Genomic DNA, 20,078 nt, shown 5'->3' on the forward strand with positions numbered 1-20,078 from the left:
TGTCTTAGCTAAGTGGAGCTGCCTCAGGAGGGTGACGCACTGAATGGGGCCCCTTATGGGATTAACAGGGTTACTCATGGTGAACAGGTTGACCTGGAGGGGAGCTGGCAAGAGGGAGGCAGAAGACCAGAAAGAGGCTTTTTGCTCACCGGACCTGGGGTGTCTGAGACGACTCACGTGATGTCACCAAAGAAGAAAAGCAGTTACGGAGAATGAAGGAGAAACAGACCTTTACTGTAACACCAGGAATGAACTCCAAGGAAAGAACATTTCAGACAACTTGCATTTACTCTGGATTTGCAGCTGAAACCATCAGTCATTCATAGAGTGTGTGTTTATTCCCCAACACAAGGCTGGCGGACACCCTGAGATGGAAAGTGGCAGAGAGGTGGAATGTTCTAGGCGTCTGGAGGGAATGTGGAACTTTCAGGCAGGTACCTTTGCTGAGAGGCTGCTCTTCCCTTCAGCGTCAGCCATCAGAGATCCCAGGGGCCCCAAAGGAGTGACAACAGGGGGTACATTCGGCCAACCAATGACAGTGATGATAAACCAAATCTGTCCAGATAAGCTTCTGCTCTCCCATCCACCCCACAATCATGTATGCATCTACTATGTCCCAGGCACTTACAAGTTTCTCTCCTTCCATCCCCACAATCACTCCACGAGGCAGGTTCTCCTAGGCCCATCCTGAGAGGCTGAGGGATGAGATGACTTGCCCAGGTCAGGGAGATGGCAGTGATTTAGGTCTCTGACCCCCAACCACGTGGAAGAGGCACCCCCAACCCGGTAAATGCGCACAGAGAGCCTCCCTGGGTGACGGGCAACGAGGTGAGTGATGCATTCTCCTTTTGCAGAGAGTAAATGGACTAGGAGGAAAATACGACCTCAAGTTTCCGAGTCTCACCGCTCGGCCCCATCAAAGTGTACTTGTTCTCCCTTTGTTCACAAACATCACTTTAAACACCTTCATATTTTAGGTTTTAAAGCTCATAACATTTTTGAGCTTTTAAAATTACATTTCCCTGCGGGATGCGGGGCAAGGACTGAACTTCTCGATGCACTGTCATAGCCGCGTTGTGCAGAACCCGGGAACCGGGGAAACCGCCAGAACCGCTGCGAAGTCAAAGTCAGAACGGCCTCTACGCCGCGGCCTGGCCCACTGCGCAGGCGCCACTCCAGACTGTCTAGCGCCCAACCTGCCCCATTGTAGGCGAACCCACTTCTAGAAGGACACCGGGAGTGACGAATCCCCATTCAACCCGAAGACGGGTCAAGCCAGGCTCTGACCAATCAAAAAGCTTCTTTTATCACCGCTTCTGGCTGCTTGACGTGGAGGCTTCTTTATCTCGGGACGCTGGGGCGCAGCGGGGGCGGGATATAAAGCTGACTGACGTCAATAGCAACCACTCGTCAAGCAGAATGAACTTGAAGAACAGATAATCCTACGAGTTGCATCTCAAGAAAAGGCTGTTATCCCAACTCCTTACTCCCATTGGGTTTTTGGAGCCCTCGAGGGTGAGAGCTTTTGGCGGCAGCCAATCGAGGGTCAGCGAGGAGGAGGAGGCGGGGCAGGTGGGCTATGGTTACCTAGAGAGTGCGTTAGGTGCTGTACTTGTGGCCGGAGGAGAGCCGGGTCGTCTTTCCCTGATCCCGCTGGGTAGGGCTGTGCTGAGGGGCTGGGCGGGAAGCACAGACCGTGTCCGCTCTCTTGCACCTTTTCAGACTGCCGTGTCGGGCCTGGAGCCGGACCCATCTGGAGCCCTCCCTTGCCCACCCGCCCCCAGCGCCCGATTTTCGCCCTCAGCCCAGAAAGGCCGGGCTCGGTCATCCCCAGTCCCGTCGCGGCCACTGGCCCTTGAGATCAGCCCTCCCCACCTTCCCGTCCCAGGCCAGCCCAGGGCCCGAAGCCCACCCACCCGCGCCTCTAGCAGCCGCTCTTGTGCTCTGGGTACGGCTCGCGGGAGTGTTGGTTACCATGGTGAAGCTGGCAGCCAAATGCATCCTGGCAGGTGAGTCTGAAAATTTGCGCTTGAATACGGTGGTCTCTGGAGTCCAGAGCCTTCATAATTCATCCAAAGCTTTTGTTCACCTAAATTGCCTACCTTCTTTTCCTTTCTCTCTGCCGAAGGCGAGTTACTGCAATTACTGATACAGTAAGTTACATTAGGCGCGGAAGAATGATCTTCCAGGGCACTTCGCAGCTCCGGTGGATTTCCCCCTGCTCCCTGTCACATACTCTGAGACCACCTTTACCAGTTGAGCTGACTCGTTAAAAAATCACTAGTTAAAACTCTGGAGGAGCAGACTTGTTAAAACAAAACAAACAAAACTTAAGCAAACCTTGAGTGCTTTAGCTAAACATTTACTGTACCCCAAAGTTAGGCATCAGTGACTTTGGTAGTCTTTACTATGGGATTTTTTTTCCCCTGACCTCACCCCCTCTGATAACGGTGACCTGAGTGTAGTGACCAGAGTTTGGAAAAGGCACTTGTGTGTTGTCTTTAAGACCCAAAGTTACTGTGCTGCCCCTCTCCAAGAAGGGCATAAATGTTGAGACTCCCAAAGGCAGCAATCTTTGTTTTGTTGACTGATACATCCCAAGCATCCAGAACAATGCCTAGAACATAGTGGGTACTCAATAAATACTTTCAGAATGGATGAATATATGGCATGCACATTTGTAGTGTGCTCCTTGTATCACTCTGCACATTTAGAAAAACAATAGCTTGGATTATAGACTACGAAACACATATGCATGCTACTGAGTCCTTACTGCATGTGAGGCACACATATTTCGTGTAATCGTCTCACCATAGCACACTGGGCTAGGTACTGGATTGTTCTCTTTTTTTTTTTTTTTTGGAGACAGAGCCTCACGCTGTCACCCAGGTTGGAGGGCAGTGGCGCGATCTCGGCTCACTGCAACCTCCACCTCCCTGGTTCAAGCAATTCCCCTGCCTCAGCCTCCTGAATAGCTGGGATTACAGGCACGCACCACCATGCCCGGCTAATTTTTTTTTTTTTTTTTTGTATTTGGAATAGAGATGGGGTTTCACCATGTTGGCCAGACTGGTCTCGAACTCCTGACCTCAGGCCTCAGCCTGGCAAAGTGTTGGGATTGCAGGCATGCGCCACCGCGCCTGGCCAGGTACTGGATTGTTCTGATCTTACTGAGGCACTGAGAGATGTCAGCCAAGGTCAACCCCTATTGAAGCTCCTAGGCAGGATTTCAGCCCCTCGATCTGCTCAACTCCAAAACTCTTAACTGGTGTTTCTGTTCAGACCTGTGACCTTTCCAGGCTTCCCTGGCCAGCTCAGGAAAGAAGTGGTGAGAAATTATATAGAGAAAAAGATTTCTTTTTAAAAAAATTCCCCTCTTCCAGACTGAGAATAAATTATGATATTTTTAATAGCTTTTATACTTTGAAAATAAAAGGGTCACACAGAAGGATGACTGACAGTAGTAACTGAATCATACTGGAGCAAAAGAAATTAATGGTTCTCAGGAGAGTCTCCAGTTTCCAGAACACCAGAGGAGGCAGTGTTGTGTAACAAAAGTAATTTTGCCTCTTCCTCTTACTGGCTGTGTCATCTTGGACAAAGCACTTTTTTGAGCTTTAATTTCCTTATGGATAAGGTGGGAACATTATTTTCTGAAGTTACATTTTTTTTTTAATGGGCTTCTCTCTGTGTTCTTTTTACATTCAGTTTTCATCATGGAGCTAACTTAATGAGCACTTTGGGTGCATCAGCTCGGTGCTAGACCCTCGGTACAGGTGGTCTCACTGAATCCTCATAGCAACCCTGGGGGATTGGTCTTATTGCCATCTTCATTTACAGATGAGGCAACTGAGGCCCAGAAAAATGAGAACATTTGCCTTGGGTCACAGAGCTGGAAGCGGCAGTGCTGTATGATCCAGACCCTGGGTCCTAGTCTGATTTCCAGGGCTTTAGCCGAAGCTACACTGTCCTCAAGCTGTGCTCCTCTGGGCCTTTTTCTTTCTTTTTTTTTTTTTTAAGATGGAATTTCATTCTCGTAGCCCAGGCTGGAGTGCAATGGCACAATCTCAGCTCACTGCAACCTCCGCCTCCCGGGTTCAAGCGATTCTCCTGCCTCAGCCTCCCGAGTAGCTGGGATTACAGGCGTCCACCACCATGCCCAGCTAATTTTTTGTATTTTTTAGTGGAGACGGGGTTTCACCATGTTAGCCAGGCTGGTCTTGAACTCCTGACCTCAGATGAACCGCCCGCCTCAGCCTCCCAAAGTGCTAGGATTACAGGCATGAGCCACTGTGCCCGGCCCTTTTTTTTTTTTCTTTTGGCGTAATTTCACTCTGTCTCCCAGGCTGGAGTGCAGTGGTGCACAATCTTAGCTCACCGCAACTTCCGCCTCCTGACTCAGCCTCCCATGCAGCTGGGGTTACAGGCACATGTCACCATGCCCAGTTAATTTTTGTATTTTTAGTAGAGGTGGGGTTTCGCCATGTTGGTCAGGCTGGTCTCGAACTCCAGACCTCAAGTGAACCGCCCACCTCAGCCTCCCAGAATGCTGGGATTACAGGCATGAGCCACCCACCGTGCCTGGCCTCTTTGTGCCCTTCTTTACCCCAACTCCCTTGGGCAGTTCTTTCACCTGAATGCAGCCACTGCCTAGTTAACGGCTCCTGAACTCCAGCCTGCGCCTCAATCTGCAGCCTCTTCAAGGCTTCCACAGCATTTCCTCTTGAAAGTTCCCAGGGGCCAAAAGACCTCAGCCCAGAAATCAACCCCCTTTGACACCCCCCACCCACCCCTGCCACACACACACCATTGGTTTTATTTTCCCATCCATGACCCACAGCCCTACTGCTGAAACTGTGTTATTCTGTTTTTTCTCTCACGTAACTAGTCATTGAAGGACCTGATGTTCAGTTCAAGTGTTAATGCGTTGAACAGATACTCACTGGGCACCTGCTGTGTCTGAGTCACCGTGCAAGGTGCAGTGGGCATGCAAGCATGAAGCAGTTGCATTCAAGGAAGAATTAAGATGCACGTGATAAGTTGTAACACAGCGAACACAAAGCAAATGCCCTTTGTGTGCCAGATGCGGGGAAATACCTCCAGGCACAGCTGCTGCTTGTTCTGGTTCTGGAGAAGAGAGAAAACAACATTTGACATTGATCTATATTTGATTTACTTTTTAAAAAAACACTTAAATAGTACTTATCTATGCCAGGCACTGTACATACTAACTCATTAAATCCTCATAACAATTCTGCAAGGTAGGTGCTGTGATGATCCTGTGTTATACGTGTTGCAGCTGAGGCACAGAGAGGTTAACTCACTGATTTAAAGTCACACAGCTAGAAAGTGATGGAGCTGGAATCTGGCTTCACAGTCTGTGCCCTTAAGTACCGTGATATTCTGCCTCTTGATATACATGGAGATGGTAATAGAGCCTCCTGGGAGGGTTGCTCTGACATCACATCTTGCACTGCCACTGAGCAGTGATCCACATTAGCCACACAGATAAAGACGAAGGAGGGAGAGATGGCCTTCAGAGACTGTGCAGGAAGGGTATTGTTTGAGATTTCCTTGCAGCGAATGGACGGGATTTGAATTTGGTCTAGGGGTACCTGGAAGGTGGTGGCCTTGAGGAATTTTCAGGGACTGGGAGAACAGGAATGCAGAGCCCAGATTTGGGGTAAGGGATTGTTGGGGAGAGAGTGGGAAGGTGGGTTAGGGCTGACCGTGGAGATGGGTAGGCCATGAAGGAATCCTCAGTGGGGTTTGTGTGAAGGTTTGCCAAGATGGAGGCACTGTGTTATGAGGGTCCATCTGTGGATGCCGCACTCTGGGCGGATTAGAGCCGGGAGAGAGAAGGAAGAGGAGAGAAGTGTTTTCAGTTGAGGCACAGTCAGGAAGACAGAAAGCGCAGTCGCCATTTCAGCGGAGACATTTTATTATATGGAATCGGTTCATCAGGCGGTGGAGAACTGAGGAAGCAAGAAGGCAGCACTGAGATGACGCAGAGTGGCGGGCAGAGGTCGGGGGTGTCAGAAGCTGGAAGAGCCCCAGGGAGCTGAGATCCGGATCCCTGAAGAAGGGGCCCTGCCCGGTTGGTGCCAGCACCTTCAGGAGTTCAGTCACCCGCCGCATGCCACAGAGCACCAGGACCCATTTCCCACTGGGAGGAGCCCAGCCCTGTGTTCAGGGCAAGACATACCAAACCAGTTCCAAACCATCCTGGAGGGTTTGTGTTTTAAGATCACTCCCGGTACCAAGGACTACGTAAGTCAGGGGCCAGGCAAAAACCAGCAACTCTATTCGGCCTTTCAGTGGTGAGGATTTCAGTAGGATGTTAATGACACAGGTGCTGGAGGACTGGAAGAGGAACAGGGGGAGACTGAGGCAGCATGGGTAGTAACTGCAGGAAGGAGCACCGCCTCTTGGGCTGGGAAAGCAGAGGGAAGCATGTGGGGCTCTCAGCCCAGAAGCAGGAAGGAGGGGCCCTGGGAGCCGAGGTGTGGATCTCTGAGAAGAGGGCACTGCCCACTGGTGCTGGTTCCTCTGGGGGCAACAATAAGGCTGGTCTAGGAGTAGGGAAACACACACACACAAAAAACCAAGACCGGAAGCAGTTAGTGCTGCTGGGGTGCAGGCCATTGCTAGGGTAGTGCTAAGAAAAAGGAGAAGCAGGCGGGAAGAGCAACGTCCTCTCCCCTGACGCCGGCCTTCCCCTCTTCTTCCAGAATTCCCATTGGCAAAGCCTAACAGGAAGCTCCTAGCAAGGGAGGAACGTGTCTGCAGAGGCCCCTCCCCAGCACACCACGGAAGGACTTGAGGCTGAGACAGAAACCCAGCCGTGAGGTCTGAGCTAACTGGGGCGGCGGGGTCAGCAGGGAGGGCCGAGCAGAGATGGGCTGAGACTCAGCCAAGGATGTGAGGAATGCAAGGGAGGCTACCTGGAGACAGGAGGAAGGAGGAGGAGCAGTCAGAGGTGACCTGTTGAATCTGGGGACGATGAAAATACATGGTGGCATCACGAACAGAAAGCATGGGCGAGGGGGACGACCCACTCAGGACCAGGGCATGACAGAGCTTGGCCGTAGACAGACTGAGGTTGGAGGAAGATCCTTCATTCTAATGGCAACTGGCAATGCACACGGGTTTTTGGATATACAGACAAAGCTTGGGAGGGAGAGCCTGCCCTCTGTCAAGGTGACAAGAGTCAGTGGGATGGAGTGGACTGGGAGCAGAGCGCCACCGAGGACAGGCCTATGGGAATGCCTACACTCGGGGGGCATAGGGGCAGGCAGATGGCAGGAGAACCAGGCCAGGGCAGGGTCACTGAGGCCATGGGGACCGGACTCGGGAAGGAAGGGGTCGCTTCAGGCTGACTCACATCCTTCAGAGACGTCAAGGAGGATGAGAACCAAGAAAAGGCTATCGGCCTTGGCAACTGTGAGGTCACAGGTGACCTCACATCGTGCCCTTGCAGACGTCATCCTCTCGGTCTTGCAGAGCCCTGCCTGCTGTCACCCCCAGGCCCAGCCCTTGCCCCTAGGGAAGCCTCCTTCCCCAGTGAACCCTCTCATTCATTTCTTTCCTCGATGCTCCCCAGACGCCTTGCTTCTCAGTTTGTGCTATTTGAATTTGCACTTGTCATCCTGTTGCTCTGCAAATGTGTTTATCAGTTATTTCACCTCCCTGTGCTTCTGAGCCCTCATAGCCAACACAGGCGGTTTCCTGTAAGTGTTGGTGACTGTGACTGACAGTCAGAGGAAAGACTTATGAAATTAACCAGAACAAATCTGTGAGGAATCTCATAAGCAGGAGGAGCCGATTTCCAGTTGGATTCAGGAGCAGAACTGGAGTCGGCAGGGCAGGCGCAGTCAGGGTCCAAGGAAGGAAAGCGACACGCTCTGTTTGCTCCGAGATGGACGGGTACCCCGTGACGGTCTAGGCTGTGGTTGCCCCAGATGTCATGGAAGGCTGCAGTGAGGAGGGCCTGGAGGGGCAGCATTAAAAATGGGTCAGAACTCATGCCTGTAATCCCAGCACTTTGGAAGGCAGAGGCAGGCAGATCACCCAAGGTCAAGAATTCACGACCAGGCCGGCCAACGTGGTGAAACCCCGTCTATACTAAAAATACAAAAATTAGCTGGGCGTGGTGGTGCGCACCTGTAGTCCCAGCTACTCAGGAGGCTAAGACAGGACAATCACTTGAACCCGGGAGGCGGAGGTTGCAGCGAGCCGAGATCACGCCACTGCACTCCAGCCTGCGTGACAGAGACTCCGTCTCAAAACAAGAAAAGGATCAGAAGTGGTCCCTGAGCTCTAGGAGAGGAGCAAGGCCTGGGAAGAGCATGAGGTTGGAATCCCGGGCAAGTTACCCAGCCTCTCTGAGCCTCAGTCTCTTCATCTGTCAGGTGAGGTTAATGATACCTTGGCGGAGAAGGAATGAATGGGATTGTGTGAACAGGCCCGTGAGGGGGGCTCAGCACTTGTTGGTTCCCTTCTAAGGAGTGATGACAAATAGAAAAGCAGGACCTGAATAGCTCACTCAAACCTGGAGGAGTTCACATAAAATGAAATGACACAAGCATTGAAATAATTGTCTTACAAGAGAAAATTATAGGTAGGAAAAGTCAAAACTGAAAAGTGAACAGTGGCAGACTGTCGAGAAGTTGAGGAAAGAAGTGTTGAAGCCGACTGTAAAGTGGGAAGCAAAGGTGAAGAGATGGTACCAAGTGATGCGAGTTGGAAGCCGCGGAGTGCGGTGCTGATTTTGCTAAGCATCCAGAGGATGAGAAGTGCAAAGCACGTGTTCTGCCAGGGCCTGGACGGTGGAGTGCAAGTCTATGTAAGACTCAGGAGGAAAAGAGGTAGAACATGGAAAGAATCGGCATCGAAGGAGGCTCAGCAGAGTCATGAGACGGAAAATGGGGAGGGCAAAGGGAAATTCAAGACGGGCAGGGAGAGCTTCCAGCACCTGTGACAGGCACAGGAGGAGCGCTCGATTAAATGGTGCCCAACCATCTTGTGAAAGGCTCAGGTATGAGACCGAAAACTGCGACATAAACCTTTAGTTCTGAGGGACCAGTTTCTGGGGCTGTTGAGCAGCAGAGGAGAGGGAGATAAAGCCAGTAGGTGAGAGACGAGCTTGGAGGAGGTGACTGCTATTGCAGATAGAATTGGTGGAGAGGCCCCTGGGAAGATGAATCCTCGGGTCACAGACGGGCAGTCCGCGATGGAGACGGAGCATAGCATTTGGAAAGAGATTTCAGGATGATGAACATAGCCTCATACTTCTTGCTTCCCACAAATGCAGAGACCCTTCCATCCCTGACCCCCCACCCAAAATAGTATTCAGGTGGAAGCTGTCAACCCAGATTGGGTCAGTTAACAGGTGTGTCTGCCTGTCAGTGCCAGTCACACTTCTTTACCTTCAAGACTTCAAAGTAAATTCCAGTTTGGAAGTGACAGCTTTTCCCCATAGGGTGTGTTTCAGTGGAAGAGCGTCCGTTCCGTTTCCAGGGCCCCAGAGCCCTCCGTAAGCTCTGTTGCCTTCTGGGTCAGTTCCCGTGGATAAAAGGCTTAGCCATGCAGGAATGTGCTCTGGCTGCTGTGAGGTTTGCAGATCAGTCTCACGGACCTGTGCCCTGCCCACGGCCTCAGAACAAGTTCCTGTGAGAGGCAAGTACATCTCTCAAAACTCACTGAAGTTTTTGGTTTCTAGACTAATGTTCTGCAGCGAGAGAGTCTCAAGTCAGATGAGAACGGAGGCGTTCTTTTTCTTCTTTTCTGACCTCACAGGAGACCCAGCAGTGGGCAAGACCGCCCTGGCGCAGATCTTCCGCAGTGACGGAGCCCATTTCCAGAAGAGCTACACCTTGGTGAGCTGGGGAGTCGGGACCTGGCCATGGCTTAAAGAGAAGTGCTCAGTCACCGTGAGTGAGTGACTGCGAAGTTCCCTGAAGAAGCCTTAAGACAGCTGATGAGAGGCTGCTCGGAGGGCCACGTAGAGATCGATTTTTCCACTAGCCCAGGGTGAGAGGTCAGCTACAGAGCAGACTGGCCACAAGCAACTTGGCCACCATGTGTAGCAGCTCATGTCGGGGCAGGGAGGTGGAGAGGACTAGTGGGTCCTCTCTGACTTCTGCACACTGAGCTGCTTCTCACCAGAATGAGTCTAGAACAAACCCTTCCACTGGAGATAGCCCCCCTGGGATCGGGGTGCTTGTGTGTCCTCCTGTAACAGGCTTCCGCTTTGGGGGCCCTCAATGCTAACATTCTTGGTGTTCCTCGGCAGACAACAGGAATGGATTTGGTGGTGAAGACAGTGCCAGTTCCTGACACGGGAGACAGTGTGGTGAGTGATGCCTTTACCCAAGGGAACTCAGGGCTCCCCCAGCTGGGCCCAGGGTCTCTGTGGTCACACCACCCTCCCTAGGAGAGATGTAGTGCAAGGCTGTGGCTTGTCTGAGCATTTCGGAATAGAATCAGGAAGCATTCAGGGGAGGGACTGAGGAGGTGGAGGAGGAAGGAAGGAGGACTAGGATATGGGCCTGGCCCTCAAAGAACGTGTTCTCTACTATCAAGGTTCTTGAGTCTCTGTATGGGAACCTGGGACTCTTGAAAGTGGATTGCAAGGTGTTATGTTTGTGTGTACTTTTCTAGAGAGAGGGTTTGTAGCTTTCACCAGATTCCTAAAGAGGTCTGAGAAAAAAAAAAGTATAAGTACTTCTGACGAAGAGAAAGGTGAGTGCCCAGGTAACCAATATGCAAAACAGACCGTGGCACTGATGTTCAGACGGCGTATGCTGGGGATCAGAGGCCAGCCAGGAAATACCCAGTGCCAGGAGGGAGCTTGGCGGGGAGCCGAGGGGTGATTTCCTAGGGGAGCAGCCCTGGGGGCTCTCACGTGAGCTGGCGAAGGTTTGGACGGGGCAGGAAGGGTCATCCCGCACCCTCTGTCTGCATCACTCCTTAGCCATCCCAGAAGGGTGACAGAATGTCCTACTTTAAACACCTTCCCCAGGCCTACTCAGTGACCTCCTTTAGAAAGAATTGTTCTAAGATTTGAAAATCAATTTGGTTAACAAAGTGCAGAATGACCTTTTGGAAACCAGAGCGCTCGCCGGCCTGTTTAACATTCTGTTCTGCCAGGTGGGAAGTCAGCTTGTTCCTGGTATTTTTGCACTCAGGGTTACAAGAGGTGAGATTCCACACAGAAAGTGCTGGTCGGTGCGAGAACCCGTCGTACCGCCTCCCTAAGACTCTGGAGTTCGCTCCTTTCCCCGTCATCTTCTCTCGTGCCTGGGAGAAAGGACAGAGCATGTGTGAAGATGTGGGTGCCTGTATTTCACCCCTAAGACAAGACTAGTGTGAGCTGAGAGTGATACCACTGACTCGTAGCTTGTGGTTTTTCCACGTGGAGACTTTCTTGCTTTTCTGATTGTAGGAACTCTTCATTTTCGACTCTGCCGGCAAGGAGCTGTTTTCGGAAATGCTGGATAAATTGGCAAGTAGCACGTGGTCTTTTTCCTGACCATCACCACCTCCTGCCGAAACGCTGGTCCCTGACAGTGCTCACACAGCAGTTTCCCTGCACTGTGCTGTTGGGAAGCTCCCATGGCATTCCTCTTTAAGGGGCGTTCCTCCCAGCCCAGACTCGTGCCTACTTGGCAAGAAGGAGCGGCTGATGCGCGTGACTGCCCGGGCCCCAGCTCCGGGGTGCCCAGGATCCAATGGGCCAAGAGCCTTGCGGCTCGGTCCTTGCAGCCCTCCCCCTGTGAGGCCTCCCTCCTTTAGAGCAACACCCTCCTGATGGTGTCCTTTCAGATGGTGTCCCCTACCTCCCAGGACAGTACAGACTGCCTCCTTCCCCTCTGGGAAGTGCTGTAGAGGCCTCAGCCTATAATGAGGCTCCCTTTCTGCTGTTCCACTGGGGTTTACTCCGGGAAATGCCCCTACTGCTGCCCAGGGCTCACCATGCCCCATCCACCCCCGTCCCACCAGCCTCGCAGGATCCGCTTGCTGTACCTTCCATGGTAACAGTCTCACTAATCTGGGCCAGTGAGCTAATTAGAAGGTTTGAGTTCTCCAGAGCCCTCCCCTGCCTTTCCAAGAACAGCCACATTTTAATGGAAACTGTTTTCTGTCCCTTTTTTTTTTTGTCGCCTAAGAAAAGTAGATCTAATGATAGTGATTTCATACAGGGTTGGCTCCATGCATCGGTTCACGATGTTCACCCCAATTGCCTACTGTGTGCATGGCCTGGCACTGGGGCTGCCATGCCCAGCAGAAGGGAAGATGTATTTGGGCAAATCCAGGCCATGTGCCACCCGTCAGCTCACACCCTTCCCTCCAGCCGGCCCTGACTCCCGGTTCACCCGCTCTGGCTTTAACTTGATGCCAGGCCTCTCCGGGATCGCCTCACTGCAGCCTGGAAGAAGGAGGTTTCTTGAGTTAAAACCATGCTGAGGTGTCTCCTGCATGCATGTAACAGAGTTCAGTGTGTTCTAGCAGGAGTTCAAGAGTTAATCTGTGGAGTGAAGGGTTCGTCAGTTTAGTTCACGGTCCTCCCATCCTGGACATTGCCAGGAGCCAGCACAGCCTTACAGGGTGAGGAGGAGCCCTCTAGAATGGACTCTGGGCTGGCCTTCCAAGGATCCAAAAGGGAATCCCATCTGGAGGGAAAAGGATTCTCCTCTGTATCCTGGAAGGTTACTGACACCCCAGAAATAAACCAGGTCCTAATTGTGCAAGGTTGGGGGATCCAGAAACCAGGGCATGACCAAGAGTCACAAGCACCAGGGTGCGCACCCACAGCCTGTACAGGGCCATCCGACATCGGGGTAGGCAGCAGGACACCCCAGGACTCTGAGCAGCCCCTGAAGGCGACAGCCCCCGAGAGTGTAGCCTCGGCTCTTAATTGGGTCATGGAGCCCTGTCCAGTTGTCGGTGTGGTTTGGATTAGGCTGATGCAGGGATGGCAAGAGAAGCAGAAAGTGTCCTCTGCATTTTAAAAAGCCAGCCCTTATTAAGAAGATACAAGCAAACAAGCTCCCAGGGCTGGCTAATGAAGAAAGAATCTTCTTTCAGGGCTGGAAAGCACAGAAACATAACTTGCATGGTGGTGGGCTCTCAATGAGAATGAGTGGAGAATGACTGAACGAGGCCAGCCACAGGTGAACGCAGATTTCTGGGTAGAGAAGACCTCAGTCGTCCCCCATCTCTGTCATCGTTGTCATTGTTTTTAAAGCCTGTCAGGCCTGGACAAGTCACTTAGCCTCCCTGAATTCGGTTTCTTCAGCTACAAAGTGGAAATATTCAGACGCTCCACCGCGCTGGGAGGCTTCACAGTGAGGCGCAGAAGTGCCCAGCAGAGCCTGGCCCAGACAGGAGCTCTCGTCCTTGGCAGCACCGCCCCAGCCCTGCCTCCTGCCACTGAACGGGGCCCTCCGTTCATTCCTTTGGGGAAATTGTTTGACTTCTGTGGGTGTGGCTGTTTTCTGACTCCCGTCCCCTTTATAGTTTTCTGTTTCCCTCTGCTCCCCATAGCTTTTCCCTTGAAAGGCCAAATTGTCTCCCAGCCTTGAAGTCACCTTTCCTGTTACTGACCCATGCTCATCCTGTCCCTCTTGCACAGTGGGAGAGTCCCAATGTCTTATGTCTCGTCTATGATGTGACCAGTGAACAGTCCTTCAACAACTGCAGCAAGTGGCTGGAGAAGGCTCGGGCCCAGGCTCCAGGCACCTCTCTCCCAGGTACGAGCTGCAGACACCCATGTTTCCCAGAGGCATCGCTGTCCTTCGGTTCAAGAGCACAAGGGCATTGCAGAGGCAGCTGTGGGTGGGGAAGGGGCCCTGGGCTTTGACTTTGATGGCCTGAGGCATACACTGGCCCTGCCGCTTAGCAGCCATGCCAACCTCGGTGGGTCACCACACACACCTCTCCCAGTCTAGGAAATGGGAATGAGGACACGCACCTGGCAGGGCTGTGGGGCGACTCAATACGGGGAGGGTGCTGTAATATCAGTTGTTAATTCCAGAAAGCTAACCCCAGGGAAGAGTTCCTAATTTTCTCTTGTATATGGGGTACAAGTAAACATTCAAGTCCTGTTGTCACTTCTGAATGCTTTAAATCAGTTTATTTTTCGTCCCTATGTGAGATCAACAAATTCTCCTCATTATAGACCGGGGAAAGTGATCTCCAGAGACAGGCTCAAAAATTAGCTGCAGCTGATGCAGCTGGGAGCTGAACTAAATTACCTCTGAATCCCTGACTCCGAGCCGAGTCCTTAGATTAGTATTAATGACCAGTTTACAGTTTGCTCCATGTGCTAGGAATTATTAAAAGGCTCACATAAATTTGGCCCTCGCCTTCACGCGTTTGCAGCCCTTTAAGGAGGCAAGGGAGACAGATATACATGAGGTCTAGAAAAAAGATCTAGCAGAAGCTGTGCATGAAAAGCAAAGCCCACCTGTCTCTCTGTGGCCGTCGGGCCCAGCACGAGAGACCCCCGGCTTTCCCTGTGGGGTCTCACCACCTTGAGTCGGGCAGCTCTTAGAGGACGCTTTACACCCCTCAAAAATAGTGCTCTCATCTCGCCCGCTGTCCTTCCAGACTGTGACAGTGAAGTGTCATATTTTGGTTGTTTCTTCTGAGTAGGTGTTTTAGTTGGGAACAAGACAGACCTGGTCGGCAGGCGAGCAGTGGACTCAGCTGAGGCCCGGGCATGGGCGCTGGGCCAAGGCCTGGAATGTTTTGAAACATCCGTGGTGAGTATCTCCGCTTGCCTCGTCGCCAAGTCTGGAGTGGGCCTCTGCTGGCAGCGGTCTTGCACATGACCTCACGTGCAGGGAGCTGTTATTCCACCATATGCAGAGTCTCATTTGGAACTGATGTTTACATTCTTAGCCCAAGATCTCTTCTCAGTACAGCAGTAGCCGCTTAGACATAACAGGAAGGCAGATTAGCCAGCCAACCCTGGGAAAAGGTATATCTCAACTAGTAAGAAACAGAAGTGCATGGTGTGCGGTGATCATGACCCTTGACGTTTGCATGCAGTATTCTGGGTTCAGATGTTGCTGGAACATTGCTTCCTGTGGCTCTCACAATCAGGCCTGTGAACCAGAAGTTGGCTTCACAGTTCCCATTCCAGTGTTGAGCTGCTGAAGTGACTTGTCCAGAGTCCCATGATTAGTGAAGGGTGGAGCCAGGACTAGGACTTGTGGCCTCTAATTCCCATCAGTGCCTCCCATCCTCACCTTGCTGCAGCCCCAGGGTGACTCCAGGCCACAAAGTTCCTACCAGTTAAAAGATCAAAAGACCTCATTAAGTAGAAAAAGCAAGTGATTTGTTATCAGCATCTTCAGTACACTTTTCATGGCAAAAGCTGCAATTACTTTTGCACCAACCTCATGTATCATGATTTTAGCTGTCCAGCACTGAGGAACCCGCTTCCTGTGTTTGGGAGTTTTCAAGTCCCTTCCTCCCTGAGGCCAAGATGCAGGCATGTGACCCAAGCTGCACCAATCAGATCCCTCACATGAGACTCCACTAGGAAGGGCATGAAGTGATGACCTGCCCTCTAGGAGCAGGAGTGGCCCCAGACATCCATCTCAGAACCAGCAGGGGTCGGGGTGTTGGTTGCCCTGCCCCTTGCCAGGGTTGCTAGCTGGGGAGACCACCAGGCCTGGCACAGTCATGGTCATAACTTGGACCTCATCTTGTGACCTTAGACCTGATTCTGTGGCCCTCAAAAGAGTCATGGGCTGGTTAATGTTCAGGAGATGGTCTTCACATGGGCTGGTTAACGTTCTGGAGATGGTCTTCGCATGGGCTGGTTAATGTTCTAGAGATCATCTTCGCATGGGCTGGTTAATGTTCTGGAGATCGTCTTCACATGGGCTGGTTAACGTTCTGGAGATCATCTTCGCATGGGCTGGTTAATATTCTGGAGATCGTCTTCGCATGGGCTGGTTAATGTTCTGGAGATCGTCTTCGCATGGGCTGGTTAATGTTCTGGAGATCGTCTTCGCATGGGCTGGTTAATGTTCTAGAGGTCATCTGCTGCCCCAGCTTGACTTTGGCTCTAGGCACTTCCGCTGTTGCATCTAGGAACCTTGACCAGTGCTGCTGTCCAAGCTTATAAAATCCCCTCAAAGCAGCATGCTTCCTTTACAGTGGTAAAGGCAGGCACTCTGACCTCCCATGGAGAGCAGGAGAACTCGCCATGGGAACCTGGACATGTTATTTCAACTGTTGGTGCCTCAGGCCTGTAAAATGAGGATAATAAAATACATCCCCATTGAGTAATAAATATGAGAATCAAGTAATATGGTGCATATAAAACACGGATCACAAAGTCTGGCGCCTGGTAAACACTCAGTAGATGTTAGCTTTCTTAAAGTATAAATGTGGCCCCTGGAATCTTGTTTATACTGTTATTACTTACTAAATCCTTGTATTCATGGCTTGTGCAGAGGTAAATATCACCCTTGCCCTTGGTCCAATTATCACAAATGCTAAATTAATGAAGTCCAAATCAGCTTTTCCTGTACAGTAGGTTCCTCATCTTTTCTGCAGCACACCTTTGTGCAAAGCAGTAGGCAGTAGTGCCCTAGCAAACAGGATTTCAGTATTCCCCCTTCCTCCATTCATTTGTGAAATTGTCCCCGCACCCCAATATTCCATATTCCCTGGAACACTTGATAGAACTCAGAAATTAAAACCCACCCTAACCTCCAAAACATGAGTCACCAAAGGCCAGTGGGCTACCGGTTAAACTCTATTCAGGTGTTGAAGTGGGTGGGTATAAACTATGCCTGAAGAGGCTGCAGTAAGCACTTGCTATTATCTGTGCAAGTTAACTAGTCCCCCCTGAGTTGAGGCTCACAGAAGCACCACTGGCAGCTCAGTTAAGAAAGCTGTAATTAAAAAGGAAATATAACCAAACGCAGCTTGAGACGCAGCCAAGGCCTGATGCCAAGCCCATCTCCTTCTCTCCTCTGCCTAAATGCCGCAGTGACCATCCTGCCGACCCAAAGAAGGTCCCTACAGACAAGTGCAAGAACAGTCCACAGTGATCACTGCCCTCCCAGGCAAGCGAGGAGTGGGGAAGTAATGTTCATTGAGGGCCTACTGTGTGCTAGGTGTTTTGCACACGTTGTTTAGGCTTCATAACAGCCCTACAATGTAACACCCCTGTGTTGTACAGATGACAGACTCAGAAAAGTTGTGTAGCTTGCCCTGGTCGCACAGTTAAACAAGGGCTAGAAACAGGACTAGCGGTCAGGCCTGTCCAGCTGGAAAACTTGGGTTTTCTAGAAGGGGTACCCTGGCCTCCCGCAGAGCCTGCTTTGGGACACTGCAGAACACAATTCTAGGCCAGACTGAACACTAGCCTGAACCTGCCCTGAGAATCCCTCACTCTAAACAGACCTACCCCACAGCTGTCCTGACTGTGTAAGCGAGATGATGATTAGTGATCAGACAAAAGGATTCCTGTCATTGGCAACCCTCTTCACGTATTTGGAAAATAGTTCAATTTCCATCTATTTCAGAAGCACGCCGTGGTGTCTATTGAGGCTCACCTGCATTGAATTCCTTCCTTTTTATGTTGAGATCTCCCAAGATTGCGTTTTTGAGTGTTTTCGAATCCATTTAGAAATCCCCGTGCGTGCGCTATGCAGGCCTCAGTCTTTTTCCATTCCACTCTTAACTCTGCTTTTGACGGAAGCAGTGTTTTACCCCGACACTGGCATTGCCTGGGACCTTGTGCTCTGCACAAACAGCAGCGCCCGGCAGGATGTACTGAATTCTTGCTCTCATGTCCAGCTGGAGGTTGATGGCCTTCAAGTCCTTGGCTGTTGGGCGCTTACTGTAAATGTTCGTCTGGGCTACAAACGCTCCACTCTTTCCTCCACACTCTCTCAGCATTGCCACCGCTGTCTTTCCTCTTGGCCAACTGTTTTATTTGCTTAGGCTTTCCCTGGCTAGAAAGTCCAGGTAACTTTCTCCAAGGGACCTGGTTTCCTTCACACATTTCTCTCATCCCAGCTGGCCTCGAGGAAAGGCAGCTCTTCCCAAATCAGAGAATCTGGATGCTGGGCTGGGCTCCGCACCAGTCAGCTGGGCCACTTCACCTGCTGGGCCCCAGACGACTCACCTGTGCAGCGAAAGCACCGCGCTTGATGCCTTCTGTGCAGCGTTCTTCAGTTTGGAAATCCTTCTGTTTTGCTGGGGATATTTCACGGCCTCTTCTCAAGGTTGCACTTTTGCCAGCTGCCAGGGATCGTCTCAAAACAGGTCCTTAGTGCATTCATAGCTTGAGCTACTGTCTTGAAAGTAGTACATTCCTTTTTTTGCCAGCTTGTTTCTGAAAAAGTTTTTGAATGCACACGTGTCCCCACAGAGCGAGAGTGGCTGTGAAGTGAGAAGTTGCCGTTTCCGCTCGCCTCCAGCCTGTCCCTGCGCACCTGGAGGGGCCCATTTTTTCCACCCCTTAGATAAAATCTAGGGCAAGTTCCTTAACTTCTCTTTTCTCTCTCAGGTAACAAAAATTCTTTTCGGCCCCTTTAGTCACAAAAATAGTCATGATTTCAGGTATAAAGTGCCCAGCCCTGGGTGATTGTCAAAATTCTGAACTTCATTTAAAGTCGCACCTCCTCTCACAGTCTTCGGGAGGGAGAGACTGGAGCCAGTAGTGCAGCGTGTTTGTTGGGGTCTGTCGTGGCCCACTCCATACCTGCTGGGTGGATCCGGCTGGTGTCCTGTGGGCGCCTCTGAGATGCCCCTCCCCACCCCATCAGTGGCGCTGTCTCACCTGCAGGCTGCTTCTCACAGGTGGTGCCCCCTCACCCGTCCTGCAGCCCCAGTTCCTGGCTGTTCATTCTTATTGGGATCCATCACCCTCCCTGAGGCGGTTCCAGCCGAGGCCCCTTAAGACAGCACCAGGCTGGCGCCACTTGGCCCCCGCTGGTCCAGGGAAGTGCCACTGCAGCCGTTTAGTTTGACAAAGGAGGCAGTGAGGCCGTCTCGTTGGCAGCCCTCTCCTGGCTTGCCCAGCTGCCACCTCACCTCGATTCCTCCCAGGCCTGGGTCCAGCACCAGCCTAGGAAGAGGGTGCCCCGTGCTGTCTAGCTCTTCTTCGGGATGGGGGGCTCCTGGTTGCCTGGTATTTTGCTTTGGCGTTTGGAGCCTCAGTCAAAACTAAGACAAGAAGGTCTCATTTTCACATCTCATCACACATACAGTGACTACAACTAAAAGCACAGGCTTTGTAGAAACAGACGTGGGTTCAGGCCCCAGCTCCACCATTCACAAGGTGTGTGGCTTCCTGCAAGGTACCTTCATCTCAGAGTTTCCTGAATCCATCTGAGTTTCCTTCTTGTAAAATTGGCATCCATCAAAGCGGCTACCCCAAAGGGTATGAGGATGAAATGAGGTGGAAAGTAGGTAGCCCCTGAATGAGGGAAGCATGGAGTGAGTGCTGGCCCTCTGACCTTTCTAAAAGTAACACAGCCAACTCTAAACTGTCTTTCCAGAAGGAGATGGAAAACTTCGAAGCCCCTTTCCACTGCCTGGCCAAGCAGTTCCACCAGCTCTACCGGGAGAAGGTGGAGGTTTTCCGGGCGCTGGCGTGAACAGCTGGAGCAGATCGTGCTGCACAACCGGAGAAGACAGAATTACCTCTGCACTTTTAATGTATAATGACGGCTTTAAATAAAATGAGGAGAAAATGTCGAAGCAGCAGCTCCTTTCACTCTTGGCCTGGGTGGCCCTAGTTCCACTGTACACTTTGGCCACTGCGTCACTGCCGGTTCCAGGGAAGCCGGGAGCCCCACTCGGAACCCTGGCCCTCCCTTCTGTGAGGCTGGTGCTTCGGGACGTCGCCTTGCTCGAGGGAGTGGTCCTGCCCACTCTGCGCGGCAGGGCGCACCGGCTCCCTAAAGGGCCTCCCACGGCAAAAGCGAAGCCCACGGTGGGCTTTGAAAAGGCCTGGCCCAGCATTTGCTTACAGTTTCCCACAGCTGAAATGCCCAGCTCAGAACCTGTCCCAAGGCTGAGACGGGGCTGATGGCCCC

At 51.7% G+C, this 20,078-nt stretch overlaps 1 protein-coding gene across 5 annotated transcripts; it reads left to right on the top strand.

Annotated features, from left to right (window-relative positions):
• Nucleotides 1-1,304: 1,304 nt before the first annotated feature.
• IFT27 (intraflagellar transport 27) lies at nt 1,305-19,740 on the top strand. Of its 5 annotated transcripts, XM_011978937.1 has the most exons (8): nt 1,305-2,009; nt 9,799-9,878; nt 10,295-10,354; nt 11,447-11,506; nt 13,637-13,754; nt 14,659-14,768; nt 17,053-17,056; nt 19,542-19,737. In XM_011978937.1, the coding sequence occupies exons 1-8, from the start codon at nt 1,976-1,978 to the stop codon at nt 19,718-19,720; spliced, it is 645 nt and encodes a 214-aa protein (XP_011834327.1). In that variant the 5' UTR covers nt 1,305-1,975; the 3' UTR covers nt 19,721-19,737. The 5 variants fall into 5 exon arrangements, with proteins under 5 accessions (XP_011834327.1, XP_011834329.1, XP_011834330.1 ...); XM_011978939.1 differs by lacking the exon at nt 17,053-17,056 and having other exon boundaries at nt 19,539-19,740; XM_011978940.1 differs by lacking the exon at nt 17,053-17,056 and having other exon boundaries at nt 9,802-9,878; nt 19,539-19,740.
• The last annotated feature ends 338 nt before the right edge of the window (nt 19,741-20,078 follow it).

The sequence above is a fragment of the Mandrillus leucophaeus genome, unplaced genomic scaffold (genome assembly GCF_000951045.1).
Source record: "Mandrillus leucophaeus isolate KB7577 unplaced genomic scaffold, Mleu.le_1.0 Scaffold2, whole genome shotgun sequence".
In the NCBI taxonomy this organism is placed as follows: Eukaryota; Metazoa; Chordata; class Mammalia; order Primates; family Cercopithecidae; genus Mandrillus; species Mandrillus leucophaeus.